This window comes from Gallus gallus, chromosome 1 (genome assembly GCF_016699485.2).
Source record: "Gallus gallus isolate bGalGal1 chromosome 1, bGalGal1.mat.broiler.GRCg7b, whole genome shotgun sequence".
NCBI classification, from domain to species: Eukaryota; Metazoa; Chordata; class Aves; order Galliformes; family Phasianidae; genus Gallus; species Gallus gallus.
Window position 1 is genome coordinate 51,822,972 of NC_052532.1, and position 24,723 is coordinate 51,847,694.

General features: G+C 39.8%; 1 protein-coding gene across 4 annotated transcripts in view; it reads left to right on the top strand.

Annotated features, from left to right (window-relative positions):
- The window catches only part of MYH9 (myosin, heavy chain 9, non-muscle), an 85,790-nt gene that overhangs the window by 45,338 nt on the left and 15,729 nt on the right, over nucleotides 1-24,723 (top strand). For all 4 annotated transcript variants that reach the window (XM_046924106.1, XM_040671688.2, XM_046924135.1 and 1 more), the window contains 18 exons: nucleotides 1,871-1,898; nucleotides 2,663-2,756; nucleotides 7,117-7,209; nucleotides 7,901-7,964; nucleotides 8,502-8,600; nucleotides 9,450-9,593; nucleotides 11,772-11,867; nucleotides 12,917-13,035; nucleotides 13,995-14,147; nucleotides 15,973-16,146; nucleotides 17,030-17,203; nucleotides 17,795-17,909; nucleotides 20,283-20,476; nucleotides 20,814-20,935; nucleotides 21,279-21,348; nucleotides 22,283-22,443; nucleotides 23,149-23,257; nucleotides 24,257-24,388. In XM_046924106.1, coding sequence (XP_046780062.1) covers nucleotides 1,871-1,898; nucleotides 2,663-2,756; nucleotides 7,117-7,209; nucleotides 7,901-7,964; nucleotides 8,502-8,600; nucleotides 9,450-9,593; nucleotides 11,772-11,867; nucleotides 12,917-13,035; nucleotides 13,995-14,147; nucleotides 15,973-16,146; nucleotides 17,030-17,203; nucleotides 17,795-17,909; nucleotides 20,283-20,476; nucleotides 20,814-20,935; nucleotides 21,279-21,348; nucleotides 22,283-22,443; nucleotides 23,149-23,257; nucleotides 24,257-24,388 — 2,141 coding nt within the window. The remainder of the gene's footprint in view (nucleotides 1-1,870; nucleotides 1,899-2,662; nucleotides 2,757-7,116; nucleotides 7,210-7,900; nucleotides 7,965-8,501; nucleotides 8,601-9,449; nucleotides 9,594-11,771; nucleotides 11,868-12,916; nucleotides 13,036-13,994; nucleotides 14,148-15,972; nucleotides 16,147-17,029; nucleotides 17,204-17,794; nucleotides 17,910-20,282; nucleotides 20,477-20,813; nucleotides 20,936-21,278; nucleotides 21,349-22,282; nucleotides 22,444-23,148; nucleotides 23,258-24,256; nucleotides 24,389-24,723) is intronic.

Consider the following 24,723-nt stretch of genomic DNA (forward strand, 5'->3'; position numbering starts at 1 on the left):
TATGAGTGACAATTTTCTTTTGGTTGCTTTCTTCCAGCCCTAGGCTGATCAGCTCTTTCTGAGAACGGTATTAATGGGGATAAAGCAGATTATTTTCCTCTGAATTGTTATGCTCATCTCAATACAATCAGTTTTCAGCAAACCAAGTTCAGAGCAGGTTGCCTCTCCATAGTATGTAAACTTAATGTTTCCAATATTGTTTTCAGAATAGTTTAAGAAGAGACAGAATCTCAAATTTGGTAGGTTCACCTGCTTTTCCTGTTCCATGGAAAGTCTACCTGACTATAAAGCCTTCCCTAATTAGAGTTCAATCTCACTATCTCACACAAAGAAACTTGAATGGTGACTCAGTTATATCTTCTGAGCAGTTCTCCAACGGGGAGAGCGCTGAGTGCACTGAAGTTCTCTAAGAAAGTGGAGAAATGAAAAGAAGCATCTAAAACGTGAAGACGGTCACTGTTCTAAACATACTGATGAAAGCTACCAATTGCTGAAATAATTTACTAGAGGAATTGAGTGAATTTTCTATTCATGAACGCTTGGGGCTTGCAGTCTGTTTAGAGATCAGACTGGAGTCTGACACAAAATTGGAGTACAATGTGGAAAAAGAGCAGTAACGAGATGAAATGTAACTGCTGTGATACTCAGGCTCTCAGACTGGATCTTAACCTAAATAAATAAATAGATGCATTTTGATGGCACAGTGCATGTCTCAATAGCTCTTGTGTGATGCAGGGCTTTATGTGCGTGACTTGCAGTTTCTGAGTCTGTTCTGTGTCTGAACAGGTCTCACTTCCCCTGTGGCTCCTACAAGCTAGTAAAGCTGTACACGGCACAGGCACTCTCCAGTCTGCCCAGTGCCTCCAACTGGGGGGAGAATATGATGTAGACTCTGGGGGCTAAAGTGGGACTCAGAGTGGAGGGGTGGATGGAAAGTGAAATCAAGGCAGAAGCAGGGAACATATTTGCATGGAGTGGTTGAGGAGCTGTGGGATGAAGACTAGACAGAGATTGCCTATGAGGAAGTGGAATCATAGGTGGAAGCTGAAAGGAGGTTAAAGATGTTGGAGAAGATAGTGGTAGATAGGCTGGGTGAAGTAAGTTCTGTAACTGGAAAGATTTCGTAATCCATAGCTGGGAAATGAACACAGGAATTAGCGTGTCTACTGCTTAGCGTTCAGTACAATATTTCTATTGCTGTTTTTTGCAACTTGTCAGCATGAAAAAGAGAATATTCTGCTATTATTGACTGCTCAGTTAATACAAAGGGATTGGTGGCACAAATAAGTAATCTATATAGCACTTAGGCTGCTGCTCAGCATTGTAGCTTTCAAACCCATTCCATACAAAATAAGTAACAATAATTTCTCACTGAGCTTCTAGTGTTTCTTTTTTTGGGGTGGAAGCCTCAGCTTGATATGAGATCTTGGTTCTTTAGTATTTTTAATGATTCCTGCCCCATTTCCACCTTTTTCTCCACCTCCCAGATGTATTCTCTGCTCTGCTGATCATTGTTGCAAGTCAGTATGGACCCAGAATAATGGAAGGGGAGAGGGGATGAATAACAAGTACCTATGCATCAAATGATCCCTGTGATAAAGAAACATTCAGTGAGAGAATTCTGTGATGATTGCAGAAGAATTGATGCAAACGATATTCTCTCTCCGGATGAAGAAAACATAATGGCGCTGCTGAAATTTAACTTCAGCAGATGGTGGGAAGTTGGCTTCTGCTTCCAGAAAAGGGGTTACATGGCCATATTTCTGATGATGCTTGTCAGAGTTTACTGTTTTTGTATTTGGTGTTGATTTGTTTCTGTCACATTAATTTTCAAGTCTAAATCTGACTACTGTTTTAAATTTTATTCTAGACCGAGAGGATCAGTCCATCCTTTGCACGTGAGTATATACAGTTGCAAGCTTGTTGGGATGTCTGTGTTAAAAATCTTGCTTGGAGGACTCTTTCAATAGTTAACACTTGGGGGTGGGCTCAAGCAAATTGAGTAATATTGGAGGGTTAAGGAAGGTCCTACTTCAGTTCCTCCAAGATTTAATCCTTTCTGCAGAATAATGTTCATGGGAACTGAAGGAAGAAAGGAGATTTTCAGTCAGCCCAAACTCCTGAAGAAATAAGGTTTTGTCAATGGAGAGTCCAAAGCCTTGGAGAACTCCTTAAGATTTGGTGCAACTGTTGTGATTAACAACATCAGTGCTGATGAGCCTGATGTAGTAACAAATAGATAGTCTTATTTATTACAGCAGTTTCTCTTCTTGACACAACAAAATTGGTTGGCCCTCAGTCAGAGACCTTCACTCTGAAAGATTCATTTCTTTACCTTTCACTGCTACCTCTATAGCTGCCTCTGGATTATTTCTCATCCACGTAGCAGTTTTTGTATCTTAAGTGACTAAAAAGTATAGTTCTTGTTTGTATTGCCTCCTTTGTGTCAGCACGCAGAATCCATGCCCAGTGGCAAACTAGCTGAGGGCTGTAGCCTTCCATCCAGCTACACTTATGCCACTCTCTGGTATAATTTTGTTGGCTTTGAGAGAGATGTTGTGACAGGGTGGATTTAAGGAGCTCTGTAGCCCTTTGGAGTTAGAAATGTGTCCCCCTGTCTTTTTTTGTGTGTGTGTGAATGAATTGCAGACTTTCTTTACAGAGGTGAATCAGGAGCTGGTAAGACGGAGAACACCAAGAAGGTCATTCAGTATCTGGCTCACGTTGCTTCCTCACACAAGTCTAAAAAAGACCAGGTAAGACCTGGGTTTAATTTAATGATGCTTTATTGTTGTGCTGACTTTGGACAATAGATATGTATTGGTTGTCATTGGTAAAAGCCACATTACTCAAAAAAAGCTTAGATGGTAACATCTATCAGGGGACTGAGGAGGACAGTGAACTATGAAATAATAAAAGTTTATTGAAAACTATGAGCCGGGGACCATTGTTCTAAGTCAAACCTCCTTTGAATGCAATGGAGCTACAGCAGGAATAAACTCATCTACAACCTCTTGGATTCGTGGGCTAGAAACACTGTAAATGAAACATCACCCTTCCTGATCTTTTTACACAAACATAAGGCTTATAACCAGTCCAGGAAGTTTAAAACTGATCCTTCTGTGGAGGAGTTGTCTCCAGTCTACTGTACCTTTGTATGTTAGGCTTGGCTATTACATGTACTGTCTCAAAACTGGAGAATGCAGTGGTAGTCTAGTGAACCTCAGCTGAAAACTTTGAAATTGGAGGAGAACATTAAAAGGGTGGAAAGGAGCCAAGTAGCAGCACATGAAAGGAGGGTGGTGGTGATGGTGGGAGGACTTTGAAAATGTCTCACTTATATTTTTCTCCCCTCCCTCTCCCCCGGTGGACTATTGCCGAATTCACCAGTTGTATCCTCGTAGGTGAGCTGCACGTTTACTGCACGTTCTGCACCAGGAATGCGTTTTCTGTCCCATTGTGTGATTTATTTTTTTTTTGAGCAGCTTTTCACTCCACACCAATGTCACTTTCTGCAGCTAAACCAAACCCATAGACAATTCACGATTTTTTTTTGTGTGTGTGTGGTGCACAATAATCTTTTTATTAGGATGTTCGATTGGGGACTAAAGTAATGTAAAGAAAGAATACTTGTGTTCTGTGCTAAAAACTAGTTTACGTGTTAAGACTTTTCTTGCAGGAGTTCATGAACAGTTTATTTGGAAAAATACTCCTCTGAGGCAATAGAACTGGACCAGACTTTCATAGAATTGAATATGTAGTATGTGTGGTGTTCCTAGTAAGATAAATGTAGGCATGTGTTTAGCTTTCTCCTCCCAGCAGTGAGATGTGACTGCAAGTTGCAGAGAAAGATGGATGAGGAAGGCTGCCCTGCAGACGGGGTGTTCCAGGACTGTGAGCTTGTTAGTCAGAGCTGAACACTTTGGAAATGTTCACTGGTGAGCTGTGTAATGAAATCCAGATGCCAAGTGCATCCAGTGTTATCTCTCAGTAAAAGTTTTTTGTAGTAGCTTAATGTATAGGCATGCCTTATGTGTGTAGAGTATATGAATAAGGCATGCTGTGCTTGTGCGCACACATTCTAATAAGTAACTTCTGGAATACGACCAAAAAAAAAGCCCTTCTACATGCCAAACTTTCAGACATATGAAGGCTTTTTCCATGGTCTGTCAGTAGCTGTATTTAGAAACATTCTCCTTTTTTTTTCATTTTCTTTTTTTGAATGTGGAAAACAGAATCGTGGGCTTAAGCTAAGGATTCTTCCACTGTGTAACCTGTGGATTCTTAAATGTTAGTTGGTAAGGAGCGTTCTGGGCAACAATCCTTTACAAATCTTAAACTTGGAATCAGATTATGAGGGGTTATACATTATTTGTTTTTGAGCATCTGAGATCTTGACAGATTTATTCTTTAAGATAGAAAACAACAGTGTCGAGCCTTCATGCTGCAATACCAAAAACCCACTGCTGGCACTGATTAGCAAGACTAGATGTGGAACTTTGTCAGTGTTAGAAGTAGTGACACTTTATCTACCAGGAAGGTTTCGTGAATGTCTTCTTGTAGAATTTTTGAGCTTAAGCTCCTGTTTTTTGAACTATCTTAGCAAAATCTGATTTGTGAAGCATATTTGTCAGCTGTAGCTCTCTTGCTTTGGAGGTTGTGGCTGCTTCCACCAAGTCCAACGCATTAGTATATTCAGCTAAATAGCTTCTAGCTGCATGGTGTGAGTATTAAGTGCATTAAAGCTGCTTTTGGGGCCTACTGAATTGAATCATATAAATACGTTTTCACTTAATCAAACTTCCTTTGTGGAAGTTAGGACCGATGTTTTCCCCTTTTTAGCCTCTGCTTCTCTACTGACTTGTTAAATCATGAAGATGAGAATGTTTGCAGCTAATTAGGAGTTCACGGGTTGCTGATGTCTGAATCTTTGTAACAAAGATTACATTATTGATGATCTCTTTCCACCTTCCCCATCAAACTTAGTGTTGTTGCCATCCAGTTATCTGAGAGTCTTACACCTGGTTGTGGGAAAGTACATAGAAACTAATCCCTGAAATGTTTAAAAGCAAATAAACAAAACCAACAAAAACCAAAGGGGAAACAACATCTTGTACTTTAAAAAAGAGATGTGAAAGCTACCTGTGATTTCTGGATGCCCATCTCCAAACAGACAAGTCATGAGAACTAAGGGATGTGACCAGCTCTAGCCTTCTCCTTTCCTCACAGTGCTGTATTGCTATAAGCCCTGAGCTGGTGTTCTCTTACACCTGTTTCTACCTTGGTGTGGTTCAAGAGACTGAGTCACTTTCAAACTATGGTTTACCAACACCTGTGTGACACTAAGGGCGCTTTCTTACTGAGGAATTAAGAGGAGGTTGGGTAGTGAAAATTTCTGTAAACTTTTGATATTTGTGTAGCAAAGCATGGTCTTAGTTTTATTTTTAACCAAATAATTGAACAGATTCAGCCTTCTTTTTAGAGGAAAAAGCGACTCTTTTGATCTCTTTCCTCCTCGTGCCTTAGTTGAGTTGCAATGTTGACCTCTCCTGCATAGCAACAGTTTGTAGTCACAAACAGAGGCCTGGGACTTCACTGCAGGGTGGTGAGGGAAACGCGTTCCCATGTCAGTACATGTGCGGGAATAGGAGAGGGAAATGTGAGTGCTACATGGTTTCAAGGACTGAACCTTAGTTTCTCCTTACAGAGCTACACGCTGGCTCTGCTGTGAGAGAGCAGGTATCCCAGCTTTCCCTTTCCATGGTTAACCAACCCCCGTGTTATGTATACTTTACAGTGAATGGAAGTGTTTGCAGCAGCTGCCCCTTCTGTGTGTGTGTGTGTGTGTGTGTGTGTGTGCAGTTCTGCAGGGACTGGAGGTCATGTTTGGCATTTTGTTTGGCAGTGCACTTTGCAAGCATGAAGTGAGATGATTGTGGAATCAAGAAAAGAAGCACTCGTAGTTCTTTGTTTGGTTACTGATGCACCACCTCTTTAAAAAACAAAACAACAACTGCACAACACAACTCTATTGCTTTTGCAGAGAGACAGTGACCTGTTCTATAATGCACTTTAAAAATGAATGCCAACAATTTTCCTTTATAAACACCATTAAATATTTTGCCCATGCATTCCAGTTTTCACACATCAAACTCAATTACCATCTGTTCCGCACAGGAAGTCTTGAATATATACTGATAACTGCTAAAAAGAGAACCATTAATCTAAACTGTCATTTTCTGTCTCCAGAAGTTTTTCAAGTAATCCTGAAATATGCAGAACTCTATATTCTTAACACAAAGGACAAATATTTTTAAAAGCAGCCAGAGATGTCTCTAGAGCCTGAAGGGAAAGGTGTACATGCTCCAGTTGATCTACTACTTGGCAGGGATAAAAGTTCTGATTTTTTTTTTTCTGCAGCTCCAGCATTTTGTGTTCCCTGAGGGGAGGAGGAGTGTGCAAATATGGCAGTAGAATGTGAGCGATCCTGCAGTTTGTGGGATACCACTAATTCTCTTTTTGCTGCGTGCCTCCTTACAAAAGAGTTTTCTGCTTGTTTATATTGTGGAAAACAGACTCTTAGAGCAATTTGGTATTGCTGTTTTCTTTGTATGTATAGATAGATACATGTTTGTTTGTTTTTACGAACATTACAACTTTTCAGGCTAGCTTATTCATCTACTGCTAGCAGAGTTCAGAGCTGTCTCACAGTAGCAAGAAAGGATTTTTCTCACTCTTCCTACCTACATGGCAAGACATTTCTGGGATGAGGGCCTGATCTTGGTTGGAATGGTGGGGTTTTTTTGTTTTGACTCTGGGAAATCTGTGGGGTGTTGTGGCCAAGTGACTTTAAAGGGCTGCTTGTTAACACAAAGACAGCACTGGGACACCCTTGTCTTGGGGAAGGGAATAAAGCATTTTTGTGAATGCTTCTGTTTTGCCTGGATAACTAATGAGTCTCCTTTTGAAGGTTTTAAGGGATCATCTTCTAAGGTTTAATATGGCTTCTCTACTACAGATACCAAGCTAGTGTGAACTGAAACCTCAGCGCTGGTTTGACCCAAGCTTAATGCAACAAACTGCTACCTGCTTTATTCATTTCTAATTTCTCTCTAGGGGGAACTAGAGAGGCAGTTACTCCAGGCTAATCCCATCCTGGAGGCCTTTGGAAATGCCAAGACTGTAAAGAATGACAACTCCTCAAGATTTGTGAGTATTACTATCCAGCATGATTTCCAGTATGCTGAGCTTTTCAGAGGGAGGACTTTTTCTGGTTTTGAGTGCAGTGCTGTTCTGGGATAGGACAGCTATCTGTTTGACTTCCTTGAAGTTAATCTGGGAACAGAATTTCATTCAGTGAATTATAAAGAAAATACTTCTGGTAGGTCTCTAGTATGAAGGAACCTGATCCTGTGCCAGGACTATTTGCATCAATTTTTATCCTCAGTTTATTACAGTCGGTTTTCTCCTGGAGAGCAAATAGCAATCTTTATTTTGCTTGCTCTGGAGAGATGGACAAGTGTCTGAGGCAGACTGAGAAGCCAGAGCTGGAGCTAAATGGAAATGGTTGGTGCTAGGCATTGAGGGAAGCAGAACTGTGTGAACCAGATAGCACAGAAAACTGAAAATGCAGTAGTTGTGGGAAATCTAGGTTAAAACGTAATTAACTTGAATTGTAGGCTGTCCATCCTTATTTAAAGGTGTTTGGTGCCTTGTTCATTAAATCACTGTCGCGATCAGTAGACTTTGCCTATTGGCTGATCTTATGTTTTGCATAAAACTTGTCTGACCTGTTCTGAATTTCCTTACCTATGTTAAAAAGGCCAGGTTAGCATTTGCTGCTTATTGCAATTACTGGATAGGTTGAATACTAACCTTTTTGCCAATAACTTCCTTTCAGGGCAAGTTCATCAGAATCAACTTTGATGTCAACGGTTACATTGTTGGTGCCAATATTGAGACCTGTATCCTTTTTGTAACCACTTAAAGGTAACAAGGTATTGAGAGTGGCAGTAATAATGCTTAGCAGACTTACCACACCTTACCTTTGTTTGTGAAGTTGAGAAGGCATCAGGAGGCACTTAAATTTTTGCTAGCAGGATTGCTGTTATAGTTATATTGTATTTTGTGGTCTTAGTGACCCCAGTGGATATCTCTCCTGAATTAATATGTTCTAAACATAGGAAGCTGAGATGGCAGTATAAACTGCTACTGCTAAATAGCTTTAGAATTTCATGAGCCACTTTTACCTCTGTGCAAGGTGAATGCAGATGAATGGCTGCTATTTCTCTGTTTATCAGTTAATATTCTCTTGTCATAGCCATCGTTCGGAGGCTGACAGAACTGAGACCAGAACTCAGCGGCTTGTTGGCTGATAACAATTGCTAAATCAATACCTCTGTTAATTGGCACAAGGAGAACAGCAAGTACTGCTAGGTTTCCTCCTGTGATAAAAGAGGAAATGATGTGTATATTCTGCCATATGCCTTAACTCTCAGAAGATCTACTGGAGAAGTCACGCGCAATTCGTCAAGCCAAAGAGGAGAGAACCTTTCACATCTTCTACTACCTACTGTCTGGAGCAGGAGAACATTTGAAGAGTAAGTTTGATTTTTGTTGTAGTTATGGCGTTCTCTTTTTACTGCAGCAGAGGGTCCACGCTCTTTATGCACTTGCACCTGTTCTTTCATAGTTTCTTGTCTCTGCCTCTTAGCTATGGTCACCCCTTCTCCACTTCTGCATACGCATACATACCTCTGCCCTCCCCCTGCACTTCTCAGTTCCTGAAAACTTGCTTCTCTGGTTCCTTCCTGCACTTGTCTCCTTGCCAGAATTGAATCTACACCCTTCCTTATCTAAATCACTGTCCTGTGTTTAGTCTAGTCTTGTATGATGTAAGCCCTTCTTGTGCAGGAATGATCCTACTGTGATGTGCTCAGCATTTAACTGAATGGAGCAAAGCATCTGGCACCTATGCAACCCTAGGATGCTAGCACATTTACCTTTAAAGCCTCAGCCTAATATCAGACTGCATGTTGCGTGAGAGCTGCAAATTGATCTGGAGGAATAACAGAAAGAGAGGACTTTTCTCGTAGTTGCTACTATTTCAAGAGCTGTATATTAACCTTCGTGTGACTTGAAACAACTAAGATATCTGAAGTTGAAGGCAAATTTACTTCAAAGTTAATCCCTGCATTTTTAGACTTGGGGCATAATGATGATTGGCACTTTAGTGGAGTATTCCAGATGAAAGAATAGAAAGAAATAAGGCAGAAAAACTCAATTTTTATTTTAAAATAAAATAATATTTTCATCTGTTAGTAAAACTGATCTTAATCTTAGATTCATCCAGCACCTGCTAGTATATGCAGGTGAGAAATGTGCTCTCAGTGGTAGCTTGTCTATTAAAATAACAGCACAGTAACTTGTTTCTCATTTTTTTTCTTAAGCTGATCTACTTCTGGAGCCTTACAACAAATACCGCTTCCTTTCCAATGGACATGTTACGATCCCGGGTCAGCAAGACAAAGATATGTTTCAGGAGACCATGGAAGCAATGAGGATCATGGGCATCCCAGATGAGGAACAAATAGGTATGAGTCCTCTGGAGAGCTTGAAATGCAAGAAAATCAAGGAGGAGATAGGTCACATCTCTAGACCTTTATTTTTGGTTTCTCTCCATTTTTTGGTTTTTTTTTTTTTGTTGTTACTTTGTTTCTCCTGCCTCCAGCCCAAACCCAAAATGAGCAGGGTGCAAGTGGTGAGCGTAGTAGCTTTGGAGTAACCCACCTCAGGATATACCAGCATAGTTTCAGTTCATACATTCAATCTTAGAAGTCAAACTGCCAATGAAAACATTCATCTGTTTGCTGGTTTTAATCCCAGTCTGAGGGCTGTGTATCTGGTTTGTGAGTAACACGTCCAAGATACAAGATTTCCCTCACTCTCTTGTGTAATGCAAGACCTGTGTGCTCCCCTGCTCCCTAAGCAATGGCTTTTAAGTATCTAATCTAGTACTGGCTGGATTAGTACTTTGAAAATGGCCTGCTCGTCGTGCCTTTCTTTCCAGCTTAATACTGAACTGCTGATCAGAAATTAATATTGTCTGATTCTGGGAGCACAGTTCTCTAGAATTTATGAAGCCAGCACAAAGTGCAACAATGCTTATTCACTTTTTCTGTGCTCTCATTTATGATCTGCCTTACTGCTTGGGAACCAATGTTCTGCCAAATTTCAGTTTGTAGATGTATAAGGTCTTATAAAACTAGAACGTTTTTTTCCTACATTGCAACAAGCATCTGTGGGTTTTTTTTTGAGGTCACTGCTTCCTCTTCTGGAGACTGTAGCTCTTGTGGCTGGAATATGTGCTTGTGCCTTAGCTGTTGCTCTTCACAGTGCAGCCAGCTATAAATCCATGCTTTTGTTATCCACAACTTAATACTATATCCTAAATCATCTAAGACTGAAACTGCTATATAGAGTTGAAGACATGTTTGCCTAAACAAAATTAAGTAATTGGCAGCCTAATTTATTGCTAAGATGTCCTACTGTATTCTGTTGTTGTTGTTTGATTTGTGGGTTTTTTTGTTTGTTTGTTTTTAATGTATGCTCTAGGGCATGTCTTTGCTGTCACATAGATGAGCTATTGGTTCCAACCACTACAGCAAAGATAACTGTAGTATTTTGTATTTGCCATTCAAGGTATGAAGTTCCTTTAGGCTTAAAATAAGAATATATAGAGTAGCTGGCTGGGCAGTAAGATTACTTAGTTTTGAAGTATAATCTAAACGCTAGCTTTCTCCATGTATGAGACAACATCAAAACAAGCTGTATGTCCAAGTGCCAGGATTCCAGACTCAGCTGTCAAAACACTGGATTTCAAAACATGCCACTGGGAGCATATATGATTCTCCTCTGTTAGTCCTGATGTAGAATCTGTGGAGCCTTTGTTTGTTCTGCTATCAAAAAGATATTGCTTTAAAGCTGCTGTTCCTTTAGTAGGTAAAACATTAGGAGATGGAAAAAAATCTTTGGCATACAACCATTTTTATGAGTGACTACCAGTTTTTTCAAGGCAACGGGAAGCTGTATTGCATTGAGCTTTGATAGATACATAGTGAAAATTAGCTTGATGTGACACTGAACTTTTTTTTTTATCCCAGTCCTAATATCTGATGCTGCATTTGTACTGTTCAAAAGTACAACTCTATAATTTAATAATGGTTGAGATGATTCAGCATGTGATTAGTTATGGTACAGGCCCTTTCGCCCACATCCTGCTGCCCTCCCTATATTGTAGTTTGTCTGTATGGTCTCCAGATCTTGATCAGGGAGCTGAAAGTAATATGAAGTTAAAGGAGCAGAAACTTCTTTCTCTTAATTGACTTGCACTCTTTATAACTGTATCTTTCATTTGTCTAACAGTACTTGTTGAGAAAATAGTGAATTTGGTTGTCAGGAACAAACATCTATAACATCCATGTTTTTTGGTTGAGACGTGACTCTGGATCTTGTCTCCAACTATACTGTAGTGATGCTGAGGATGGGCATATTCCCAGGCTGCATAGTCTTGCACTGGAGAAGCAGGGAAAGTCCTGCGTTCTGGATGGGAGTCCTGTAGAGGAATTACTTATCTGTGGTGTTTTTTTCCCCCAAATTCCAGAAAGATTTTTAGCTACTGAGAAGAGCTTCTTACTTTTCATGACGTGGTTAACTGGGTCATACTGGGTCTTTTGCTGATGTCTGACACTGAGCTGTTATTATTTCAAAAGGTCTTCTGAAGGTTATCTCAGGTGTTCTTCAGCTTGGCAACATAGTCTTCAAGAAGGAGCGCAACACAGACCAAGCCTCTATGCCAGACAATACAGGTAATCAATCTCTTTTCCCTACCCCTACACCCCTAAAAAAAAAATTCTCCATAGAAAATTGCAGGAAAAAAAGCCTACAGGAAGTTCTTGCAAGTAGAAAAATCAATTACAGTATATAGGGAATTCTGCTGTCCTTTTTTTCTATCAAGTGACTTACTGTCAAAGGGGACGACATGCCCCTTCATAGAAATAAAAAAAACAATGCTTTGTCTTGCTGAATGTGGATTTGCAACCACTCATGGGCAGGAATGTGGCACTGTTATTGTTAAAGAACTAGACAGAAAGTACACGTAACAGTGACCAGATGAAAAGGCTTACTCTACTGGAACGTGTAGCTTGTGTCTGTTTTAACCATGCTAAGAATGACTACTTCTTACATACCTGATTAAGGAATATTTACTAACTTCATATTTAGACACCTTCTAATTTTATTGCCTATTATTACACGTGTAAGTAGCATCATATTTCACACAATGGAAATCTGCATATTGGAAGGCATCTTAAAGTTCCATTATAGAATTACTGCAGAAATGTAAGAGGTAGCTAGTTGATCTTTAAATGTTTTTATTTTTGGCTGTTATGGTAGAAAATGTGCTTCAAATGGCACCTTGGGAAGTAGAATAAGCCATTTGATTTTTTGGCATTTTAATCTGAAATAAAAAGAGTTGCCCCAAGAACTGCTTAGTAGATGAAGACAGTACAATTGGTTTGATTAAGAAGTCAGTCACTGGTGGCATCTTTAATTTGATGGTAAATGTGAACTTTATGAGGATTCCGTGTTATGTCTTAGTGGTATGTGAGAGTATTGTGTCAAATGGACTCCTGTGGCTTTTAAAGTAACCTGTAACCTCAAGTATGGGTTGCTAGAGTTTTTTGGGAGGGTTTCTTTGTTTCATTAACCTGCTCTTCATTTAGTGGCTTTTTGAGAGCAGTCGCTACTGTCCTGGGAATGCAGTTGCAGAAGTGTTTTCTTTGTCTTGTTTTCTTTAAGAAGAACAGAAAAAGACCCAACACAGTAATATCTTTGTTGTTTCCTTTTCCTTCTTCAGCTGCTCAGAAAGTGTCTCATCTTCTGGGTATCAACGTGACGGACTTCACCAGAGGTATTCTGACTCCTCGCATCAAAGTTGGACGAGATTATGTCCAGAAAGCTCAGACCAAAGAACAGGTAGGCATTCTGTACAGGTGAATGAGTACTTCAGTCTTTAATTTTGCTGTCACAGAGCTAACAAATCTATTAAAATTTTCTTTAGAATTTAATGGCCGTTTTCATGGCTGCAATGTTGGCAGTTGCACTTGAATAATATAGCATCTGTGTTCCTTCTAGTATTAGCTCTCTTGATCTGTATAAAAATAGAAATCACCCCTGCCCCTTTAGCACTTCTCATAAGAGGAAAAAATGAGAGCACAACTCTCCTAATTTTAGTGACTGGCTGTCCCAGGGGAGTAAGTTTCTTCAGTGCTCTATCAAGGATGACCTTTTCAAGTTGCTATAATATAGAAAACACCATTTCTGAGTAGGCAAGCTGCTCGGGTGGAAGAATTTGTATCTCACCCTTGAAACTGCTTGGATGTTTCTTAATAGTCTTGAATCAGGCTGTGCTGAGTGTGTTCTTAAATGAAACCTGAACTAGAAGCTAATGGCTTCCTAAATAAAGTGAATCCCCCTGCTTACTCTCTGCATGGCTTTTTTCATAAACACATCATTATTCTTGGAGTAAATAAACGTGCCCCATAACATGAGAAGGATTGGGAAGGAAAAGTGAGATGTAGAAATATTCACAGACTGTCTTCCTGTTTTGACATTTGATTTCTTACACCGTATGTTTTATTTTTGTGTTAATCATGGGTAGGGTAACGGCATTGAGGGGGAAAAAGTAACTTTCACAAATTCTAAATTACAAAGTAATTTTAATGCTTTTCTTTGGATATATGTGAACATACTGTATTACTTTGGAAGGGACTTGATTTTATTTATTTTTTTATTGAATATTAGGCTATGTTTTCTCAGGTAGGCAGGGTCCTGAAAGTTGACTTTGACATCCTATTTCATTAGGACATTCTTTGCTCCTGCTTATGGAATATCACTATTATAGTGCAACTCCTGATATTTGTCTTTCTGCATAGGCTGACTTTGCCATTGAGGCTCTGGCTAAAGCCACTTACGAACGGATGTTCCGGTGGCTGGTTATGCGCATCAACAAGGCGCTGGATAAGACCAAGCGACAGGGTGCATCCTTCATTGGAATCCTGGACATTGCTGGTTTTGAGATTTTTGAGGTAAGGAGATGTCAGCTCCCTGCACTCAGCACAGTTTACCATGGAGCAAGGTAGGAAATTGTTAAAGGAAATAGTTTTAAAGCTGGAATAAAATAGAGTGGTTTTGGAAATCATGTGTATCCTGCTTTTATTTGAGATTCGTGCTGATTTGAACTGTCAGGTTATTTAATAATGTGTCCAAGTAGTTCATTCTTTCTAAGTTTGTATATGCTGCAAATATTGTTATCTCATTGCTTTCTGTTCTGGTGCTTACATCCTTTTTGTCACGTGCATCACCATTATTTTCATAGTTCCAGACACTTGTGATTCTCTATAATTCAGCATGAGTTTGCTAGCCTACAAAAAAAGTCTTTAAAATGTCCAGTGGAGTTAAAATTTTGTCCCATTAGTTTATCCCAAAGCATTAAAAATAGGAACCATTGAAACCTATTAGCATCATTAAGAATTGTTAGAAAGTCTTTCTGCTGCTTAATTTTGACAAAGACTTTTGAAAAGACAAAGAAAGGGGAGACCAAATCAGGTTCATCATATTCTGATATATTCTGTGTTCTGTGAGAAGTGTGAAAATCAGGGTTCAGAGTCTGGTTTCACATCTATTTAAACTGATGTAACAGTTTCTTGATGAAGAAAAGGGGTAAACTTTCACCTTTCCCCTTCTGCTGTTCCTAGCTGCACCTTCTTGTACGGTTCAATTTTCCAGCACTGCAGATACTGTTTTTCTTAGGGTGGTGTATAATTGAGTCAGTCTGTGAAGGGGAATCTAAGCACAAAAACTGATGCAAGATAAATGTAGGAAAGAAGCAGCTGAAGGAAAGTTGAAGGAGAGATGGAAAAGGGAAAGTGGGAGCTCCCTCTATAGGTAACAGTGAACTGTTAGACTAAATCATAATGTCCATGAAACTACAGCTTCAGAATGTGGCTTTGCATTATGCTTAGTCTTAAATAGTCACAGGCTGACACCAGAAAAGAACTATCCTGCCATCCCCATGGCAGGCAGGTAACAAGTCAGGCAACTCCTATTAGCATGTGCTTTTCTGACTCTAGCTTCTGTGCAGCTGCAAGGTTACTTAGTTCATTTATTAATGAAATAGAGAACTGAGCCACAGGAAGATTGCTTTGTTTCTCTCTGATCACGTTGTTGATCTACCTGTACTTTTGGTTTAATGGTTGCTACATCTCATAAAAATGTGAGGGGAGTGGAAATGCATGGTTAGGAATTACTGGAACATGGAGGAAGTAGAACAGAACCACTCTGTCCAGCAGCTGCATTAAATTAAGTATGGTCTAACATGAAAATACATCCTTGGTTTTTAGCCTTATCCATACAGTTTGAAGAATTCATGACACAATGAAGAAATTTTGCTCGGTTTTCTTGTTCTGATTTTATACATTAAAGAGGATTAAAAAAGAGCTTCCCAATACACATTTTCAGATGAATCTTGCACATGAATCTGCCTGCAGACCTCCATTGCTTCCCCTTCCTATGAAGAGGACTTGCCAGCTCTGAGTTTGTGAGAAAACCGGAGGCTTTTCTGCTCCTGGGTTAAGTGGCTACAGTAATTCTTCTGTTGTTTATGACAAAACATTCTTCTGCAAATTCTGAGGAGCAGCGTGTGAATTTCCCTTGGGACTGACGCAGTGTTTCAGTAGCTTGTGACAGGAAATGCGGTTCATAAGCAAATGGGTTAGAAGTTAGACAAGAACACTAGCTTAGAGTTGCTGAACTATAAATGTGGTTATAAGGGTGGTGATTATTGCTAGGAGAATAGTAGATGTGCCTTCAAAAGCAACCGTTCAAATATCTTTCTACCCTTTTCTTCATTAGCTGAACTCCTTTGAGCAGTTGTGTATCAATTACACAAATGAAAAGTTGCAGCAGCTCTTTAACCACACCATGTTCATTCTGGAGCAAGAGGAGTACCAGAGGGAGGGCATAGAGTGGAATTTCATTGACTTTGGCCTGGACCTGCAGCCCTGCATTGACCTCATAGAGAAGCCGGTAAGAAGCTCGTTCTCCTGTCCTTGAACAACAAGAAATGGCTGCACTAGCTGCGTCATAGAAAAGCTAGTCTCCGTATACAGCTAGCTTTTGTAATCCTCTACTGACACTGTGGTTTGATAAGAAGCAGAAATGAACAGTTTTCTCTTGGTTTGAAAGTATGTTGTCAATAAAACTGGTAGTATCAGTTCTGTAGGAAGTACTGCATGCAAACAGATCACCTTGTCACCCATTTTTTCTTCTCAGAACATTATCTTTGTGTAGAACTGCATGGTGCTAGCTGCATAAGTGCAATTTAGCTTAAGTAGTGTGAACTTCCTTTGTTGCTTACAAGCGTGAAGAGAGGCTGTGAACCTCTATTGCTTTCACTTGGAAATTCACACATTTCACAGTAGATGTTCCAATAGTAGGAACTAGTTTCTGCAATTTTCTGCTCTGGTCTTCTGTAGTGTTCCTTTTATTAAAAAAAAATACATTTTTTTCACTTAAAACACCCTGTACAAGTGTCATGAAGGAGACCTTCTATAAAAAATGTCCAGAGGTTGTGGATGCATCCCTGGAGACATTCCAGGCCAGGCTGGATGTGGCTCTGGGCAGCCTGATCTGGTGGTTGGTAACCCTGCGCTTCGCAGGGGGGTTGGAAGTCAATGATCATTGCGGTCCTTTTCAGCCCAGGCCATTCTATGATTCAATGATTTCACAAGAGGATCTTGAGAGATTATTAATAATTTCTATTACTATGGCAGCAGTTGAACTGATACCACAGGATGAGTGAATGTGACAGGGATCGTGGTTAGGTGTCCTTTTTTCCTAGCTGTCCAAGGGTTTTAATTACTGATGCAGTCATGTTCTTAATGACGTTCGGATGCTTCCCTCTTTTAAGGCTGGCCCCCCTGGTATACTGGCCCTGCTGGATGAAGAGTGCTGGTTCCCAAAAGCAACAGACAAAAGCTTTGTGGAAAAAGTTGTACAAGAACAAGGCACGCACCCCAAATTTCAGAAGCCAAAACAGCTGAAAGACAAAGCTGACTTCTGTATCATACATTATGCTGGCAAGGTAAAGAATTAATAGCTAAACTGCATGAGAAAAATGTCTGCCTTATTTTCCACTGCATAACTACTTTTTGTTAGAAGTAGCTACTTACGAAAGTGTATGGGAAGACACAGGAAGTCGGTGGGAGACTTCACAAAGCTATTTCTATATTCTACAGCTATATTGCTGTAGACCTTACGGGGCCTAAGGAGATTTATCTGCAAATTATGTATGTATAGTTGAGAACATGTCAAATTGACACCGACTTAAATTTGTTCTCTGTGACTTAATGGGATTAGAGATACTTTTCAGAAACCTTGCATCAAGATTTTGTCACCAGTAATGGTGGTGCAGCAGTTTTTTGCTTCACACTCAGGATGATGATGCTAGCATTGCAAATCCATTCCCTTTACTGATAGAACAGAAGATTCAGCATTTTTTTAGGGTTTGGTGTTTGTAGGTATGCTTGCTTAGATGACACATTCAAGAATAATTAGGTTGTCTGTTGTTGATTATGCAAACCTTGGTGCTGCTTTTCTAGACTTTGCAGAATCTTGCTGGATCTTGTGCTGCAGAAAATGCTCTGGAGTTTCTTGACGTGTTTTTCTTCCCCAGGTGGATTATAAAGCAGATGAGTGGCTGATGAAGAACATGGATCCACTGAATGATAACATTGCTACTCTTCTCCATCAGTCATCGGATAAGTTTGTGTCTGAGTTGTGGAAAGATGGTATGTAGTTAAATTTAATCTCATATATTTTCTCTTCCTGTTTTACAGGGAAAAATTTGTTGGTTCATCAAAAATCTGTTGTGATCTATGTTACTTTTTTTCCCTGGGAACTAAACCGCCAAGATGAATATTATCCAGTCCTTCCTTTGCTTAGACCTTGGTATTGCATTTAAAATTCACTTAACACAGAAGAAAGTCTCATGTGCATTGACTTACATTAAGCTTGCTGCATATACTGCAACTATTGTTCCAAATTGAGAATGCCACATTAAAATATGAACACACCAATATGTCCTAGCAGCTTGCTTAGCTGCAACACTCAAATGCAAGATCTGAGGTTGAATCTAGGTTTTTCTGTCCTGCAACTAGCGTGTTTTTGCCGCAGTGTTGTTCAGTATTTTACTCTATCTCCTCTGAGTTTATCTGCTTTTGAGTCTTACTGTTGCTGTCACTTTCTGTCATGGGTTTTCTTTGACGTCTCTGTCTGTTGCAGAGATGCAGAACGTTCAGAGAGCCTATTTCTATCAACACTTTCCTATTCTTCATCTAGAACCAGGTGACTGAGAAATCCAGCTGTTGTGTCATGTGTGTAATGCATCCTAGAGCCATGCAAGAAATGCTTCCATTAACTTCTCTTTGTCCCTTTGTCATACCTGCTTGTCTTTCTTGTTCATTTCCTTTGCTTTGTGCTAGTAGCTCCTCACGGACTGAAAAAAAAATAAATCCTTGTGAGTGGGTACAAGACAAATATGGACACATTCAGGCACTAAAGGCGCTCTTGCAAGACTTTCATGGGAACAACTAAAAGCAAATTCCCGTCAAATGTTTGAACATAGAACTAGTAAGGCTATATTTCATTCCAAAATTTAGAAGAAAGATTTCTAAGACTGTGTTAAAACTGAAATTCAATTTAATGCTGATTCTAGTGTTAGGGGTTGATTTCAGCTGTAGATCACAAAAATGAAAGTTAGTTTGGAAAAGGAATTGGTACTACATGAAAAATATCCGTCAGCAAGTAGTACCTAGTAAGGCCTTTGCTGTGTGAGGCTGATACGTGCCTTTTGGAGTTAGAATGTTGACTGAACCACAGTTGATCAGATCTCATCTATTGTTCTTAGCTGGATCTTCTGTTGCAAGTGACTGTCCTTTTTGCCATCTTGATGTCGATGGCGGGGCTCAAGTTTTTAAGAGGACTGTTCCAAACAGAATCTGGGACACTCTTCTGTGGATTTCCCTGTGGTGTCATCTAGTAACATAACCTTCTTTTCTTTCTGATAAGACAGCTTTGACCCTGTTCTAATGGCTGCTCTAGAAGTGAGCAGTTGTAAACTGACATTAACTGTAAATGAGAGTGTCTGTCCTTTCTTGTTTCTTCGTTTGTGGGGATTTCTCTTGACAAGTTCTTTTAATCAAGCCAGTTGAGCATAAGTTATATATTTTCAGAAGGTAAGACAGGGAGCCTGAGTGTAGGCATCAAGCAATCACTGAGGATAGTAGTGAGATAGTAGATTGAAGCCCTTGAGAAAAAGTACCTTAGGGTGTGGGGATTCATAGCGGTTGTGAGTGTGAATCTTTATCTCTACATGATAGAACAGTGAGAAGAAGGAATGCTTTGGTTTCTTCTGACTGCTGATACTCTCAGATCCAACTGGCTTCTATTGAAAAGGACAATCTTGGAGCTTACCCATCAAGATGATAGCTTCATTAGTACTTGGATGTCATTGTGGCATAGTGGAGAAGCTGTTGGGGCAGGGAGTTCTGGCTATCTCCTAGTGGTATTGTTTGTGTCTGTAAGTCATAGAACACTTGTACTCCAAAATAACTCAAGCAGTGGTTATCTTGGGATTTAGTGTCTATCATGCCTTTAACCGTGTTTGTTCAGTTAACAAGTAGATATGGCTTTTCTGATCACCAACCATGGCAATTCTGCTTGTGACTGAAGAGTCAAGCTGGGCTTTTTCTCTAACTGTAGCCCTTTCTGGATCAGAGTTAACGAATAGTTGACTCTGGTGGGCTAGCAGCTAGAACTCTTGGTTTCTTGTTTTTCACTGTAACCTAAGCAAGTGGAAGCATCTGAAACACCCTTCTAGATTGCTCTTCCAGATCTGCCCTCCAGAGCATCAGTAGGCTATGTTTGGGAGTAAGTTTGATTCCATCACTCAAACTTCCTGTAGTGAGCTGTTGCTTTTTTTTCCTTCCTGCTCCTATCCCTGCACAAGTTCTGTACAGGAGTCGACATCTGTGTAGAGATGAAGCAAAAAGGATCCTGCAGCTCCTCTCATTTATCCTGTTCTACCCAGATGTTCTTTGTACAGACCAATGTTTCCTCTGGTTGTGGCTCAATTTTAATGCCCTTTCTTGTGCTCTCTCTAGTTGATCGTATTGTTGGGCTGGATCAGGTAGCTGGCATGTCAGAAACAGCGTTGCCGGGAGCCTTTAAAACCAGGAAGGGTATGTTCCGAACAGTGGGACAACTTTACAAAGAACAGCTGGCTAAACTGATGGCCACCCTGAGGAACACCAACCCCAACTTCGTCCGTTGCATTATCCCCAACCATGAGAAAAAGGTAAAGGAGATTAGAACTACCGCCCATGCAGTCATAGATGGAGTTCTTTGGCAGAGTACAACTGGGTGTTATATCTTCCCAGTTTTTGCAACAGATCTCATAGCCATCCAGTTTAGTCAAGATCTCTCTTTGCAGTTATCTTAAATAATGGTACACTTTCCAGAATTTGGGAGACTGATCTTTGCAGTTATTTCTAAGGTGGCATAAAAGCTTTCAATTTCTTATAACCAGAAAAAACAGAGAACCGGCTGCTTTACAAAAAAGGGGAGGAGGCAAGGTGTAAAGCCTCTTTTGTACAAGCTTAATGATATTAAGTAAATGTTTTTTTCCGTACCAGGCTGGAAAGCTCGACCCCCACTTGGTCCTTGATCAACTTCGCTGCAATGGAGTGTTGGAGGGAATCCGTATTTGTCGTCAGGGTTTCCCCAACAGAGTTGTATTCCAGGAATTCAGACAAAGGTAAAAACTAGAAAATAATCTGAATTAGTCTCTACCTTAACAAAGATATACGTGTGAAAACTGAAGTATTTTGTTACAACTAAATCAATGCTGTTTTGAAAGGCAGTTGCACCACAGCATCTACCCCTGGCTATTCCCCTGCACAAAGCCTCCCAAAAGTATCTTTGTCTTTTAAGGAGTGTAGGACCCTATGCAAGATTGCTGCCTCATGTTCTTTTGTCTACAGGTGCAATTTTTTCTTCTAACAAGACCATAAGCTGTTAAAGTCAAAATGTGATAGGAACTAGTGTTTTTTGTTTTCATATATAACTATGTAATTAATCCAATGCATTCTGCTCTTCAGATATGAAATCTTAACTCCAAATGCAATTCCTAAAGGATTTATGGATGGAAAACAAGCCTGTGTGCTGATGGTAAGACATTCCATAAACTCTGAATAGAATAAACATTACGGATCTGGTGAGGAAGCTGGGGTTGTGCATTCTGTAAGCATATTAAATGTATCTTCTACACACAGACAGAAATTCGAAAGACAGATGTTTTGTCTGAGAGAAGGAAGGTGCAGAAAACTGTCTTGCCTTCACTGTTGAAGGCTCTTGACTAACATGAGGTTCAATAATCATGGGCAAAGAGGGTCTTTCTTTTTCCACAGATGTGTGCACTTTTAGATACCAACAGTATTCACTGAATCAAAATGTTAAGAAGCATTGTTATCTTTAGTTATTTACTTAAAGTACAAGCTTCAACAAACTTCTTGTAAATGCCTGCAAACACTTTCAATGAAAACTCTAATTTCTGCAGAAATGCCTGCTTCAGAGGGCAAGTTTTGGCTTTGTAACTTGATGACTAGGGGACACTGAATTGAATTTAAGGAATTCCTGTTTATTCTGTCTCAGAGGAATATAGTTCCTTCCTCTGAACTGGTGTAAGTATTGACAACAAATCCTTTAAAAGAAGGAAAAGTTTGTTGGGGTGCCTTTCAGATTAGAGTTGGGAAAAATTAAATATGAAGAATCAACAGATGTATTCTTCTTAGGAAAGGAAGAGGGCTTTTGGAAAGAAAAAAATATTCCTTATGGCATCCATTGTAGCTTTGGGTACTATATTAAAGAATTGCCTTCTAACATGTTTTCTGTCTTATATTGCCTCTGTTTCATGTCGTGTTTGGCTGAGCTCCAAATCTTCTAATTGAGACAGGGCTTTTGCAGGAGTTACCAGTGTTGGCTGACCTGAGTGGATTACTGTGGGAGAAAAGGGGTATCTTATAGCTGTGAGAGATATATATGCTGCACTGTGACATGGAGCAATCTTTGCAATAAATGTATTCTTCTCTTTCTCTCATTTTAGATCAAAGCATTGGAGCTGGATTCTAATCTTTACCGAATTGGACAGAGTAAAGTGTTTTTCAGAGCTGGAGTCCTTGCTCATCTTGAAGAAGAAAGAGATCTAAAAATCACAGATGTCATTATTGGCTTCCAAGCATGCTGCAGAGGCTACCTGGCCAGAAAGTAAGGATCGGGTTTTATAAAGTACATTATAAACATATGTATTTCTACTCTTCAGGTGCAAGTTTCTCTTCCAAAAAAAAAAAAAAAAGCTGACTACAAATTATTTTTTGTCAGAAAGACCATGATTTGTTCATCGTATATAACAGCTGATAATTGTTTTAGAGTTGTCCAGTCTGTGTAATACTTGAGTTCTAGCACATGCAAGAAAATATATATGCTGCTGTCCTACATACAGGCCAGTAAAGCCTATTTCCCTCCATAGGAGCACTATACAGCAATACACCAGGCAGCTTTTAGGTCTGGGCTTTTTGTTTTTTGGTTTTTTTTTTTTGTGAAAGAGCTGCAAGCTACAAATGTGATATTTCAAAGGTCTTAGCACAGGGATTTCTCTGAAGCTGTTAGGTAGGACTGCAAATGGTACATATCTGAAAACAAGAGTAGTGTCTGTCAGGTACAAAACACCTCTGTTTCATATCTCCTCGTGGGAAGTGAGAATGTGGCTTCTAAGATAAGAAGGAAAAGCTTTTATTAATACAGAGGAAACTGAGTAAAGGAAAAGATAACCAGTCTTACCTGAGCAGAAAAAGACTTTAAAAAACTAGAGGAATTTCACTGCAAATTTTGTTCTGTTATCCGAGAGTGGTCTTGGTTGAGAGATTGGTGTCCCACTGTGGGTTCGTAATCTGATCTCCATTTACTCTGTAGAGCTTTTGCCAAGCGCCAGCAGCAGCTGACAGCCATGAAGGTGCTCCAGAGGAACTGTGCTGCCTACTTGAAACTGCGGAACTGGCAGTGGTGGAGGTTGTTCACCAAGGTAATATTTTTTTCATTTATAAGAGTTTTGGCAAGAGTTTGTAGTTGTGATTTAAACTTCTCAGGTTGAACCACAGCAAAAAAAAAACCCAAAACAACAACAAAAAAAAAAACCACTTCCTTTCCAGTTGGGCTTGCTTTTATAACTGCATCTTGATTCATTTAGATAGAGAACATTGTGACATATCTTGTATCTGTGCAGTATGCCTGCATAAAAAAAAAAGTGCAAGGCTATGTGCAAGTAATGTGGAAAAGCAGAAGTCATCATTTAGTGTTCTATGCATAGAAGAGGATTGCTTGCTTCGGTAGTATATCACTTCAAAAACTCACTCACTACATGGCTAGTCAGTTTAGCTAGACAAAGATTGTTAACATGGAGAGAGGTGTGTCATCTCATTCTCCAGAGTTGTGAAAGCCCAATGAAAACACTGGAGTCTGATTCTACTGTTAGACTTGTACATATTTTATCTTTATAAAGACAATGAGCACATGAAGAAATGGTCTTTTTCCCAAACTCATGGGATTTTTTGCTCTTCAACCATGGAGACTTTGCAGCTAAATCAGAGTTGAAACTAGTTTTCTTCTTCCTATGAAGACTTCTAGGGTTTTTGGTGGGGAAGCACAGAGATGAGTGGTGGTGGTGTTTTGTTTACATTGACTGCCCGTGAACTGTAATTTGCCCCACTGGATGGCAAATCTATTTTACTGTTATTACTGCTTACTCCTTGAGAGTCTGGAATTTTTTACCCATTGCCTTCCTGAATTATCCCACCCTGGGGGAAATATTGGTTAGCCAGGCAAGCAGAGGGTTAGTGGCAAAATAGATTGTATTTAGTCCTCTGTGATTCTCCCATGGTTCATAATGAAGTAATTGATCAGTCCTTCAGATATGATACTTACAAAAAACGTTGTTTTATTGGATTCTCGTGATGTACAAGAGCATTTTGTTGTGTTCTCAATGTTCATTAAATACATCCCATTCCCTTGGTATCCTTTTCAGGTGAAGCCCCTATTGCAAGTAAGCAGACAGGAAGAAGAGATGATGGCCAAGGAAGAAGAACTAATAAAGGTTAAGGAGAAGCAGCTAGCTGCAGAAAATAGACTGAGTGAGATGGAGACTTTCCAGGCCCAGGTGAGTTGTGTGTAAAACTTATTCTGTCCACTTCCTTAAGTGCTGCTCCTTTGCTTTAGTGGTCTGATGCACAAGCTGCAGGATTCCTGCTTGCTGAAATATGTGATTTAGCTCGACCTTGTTCAGTTTTGCTTGCCCTTCTCCCCAGCTCAGTTCCTACACCAGGTCATTTAGTGTAGTGAATAACTATTGCCTTGTTACAGCCGTTATATGTGAAGTCTCTTTTGGCTGAGTATTATAGCAAGCTGGTTGAATTCAGCCTCGTCGTAAATGGAATTCTTTTTGTTTGACAACACAGAAGGTGGCAACAGGCTTGTTTTTCTGCAGGGATGGTA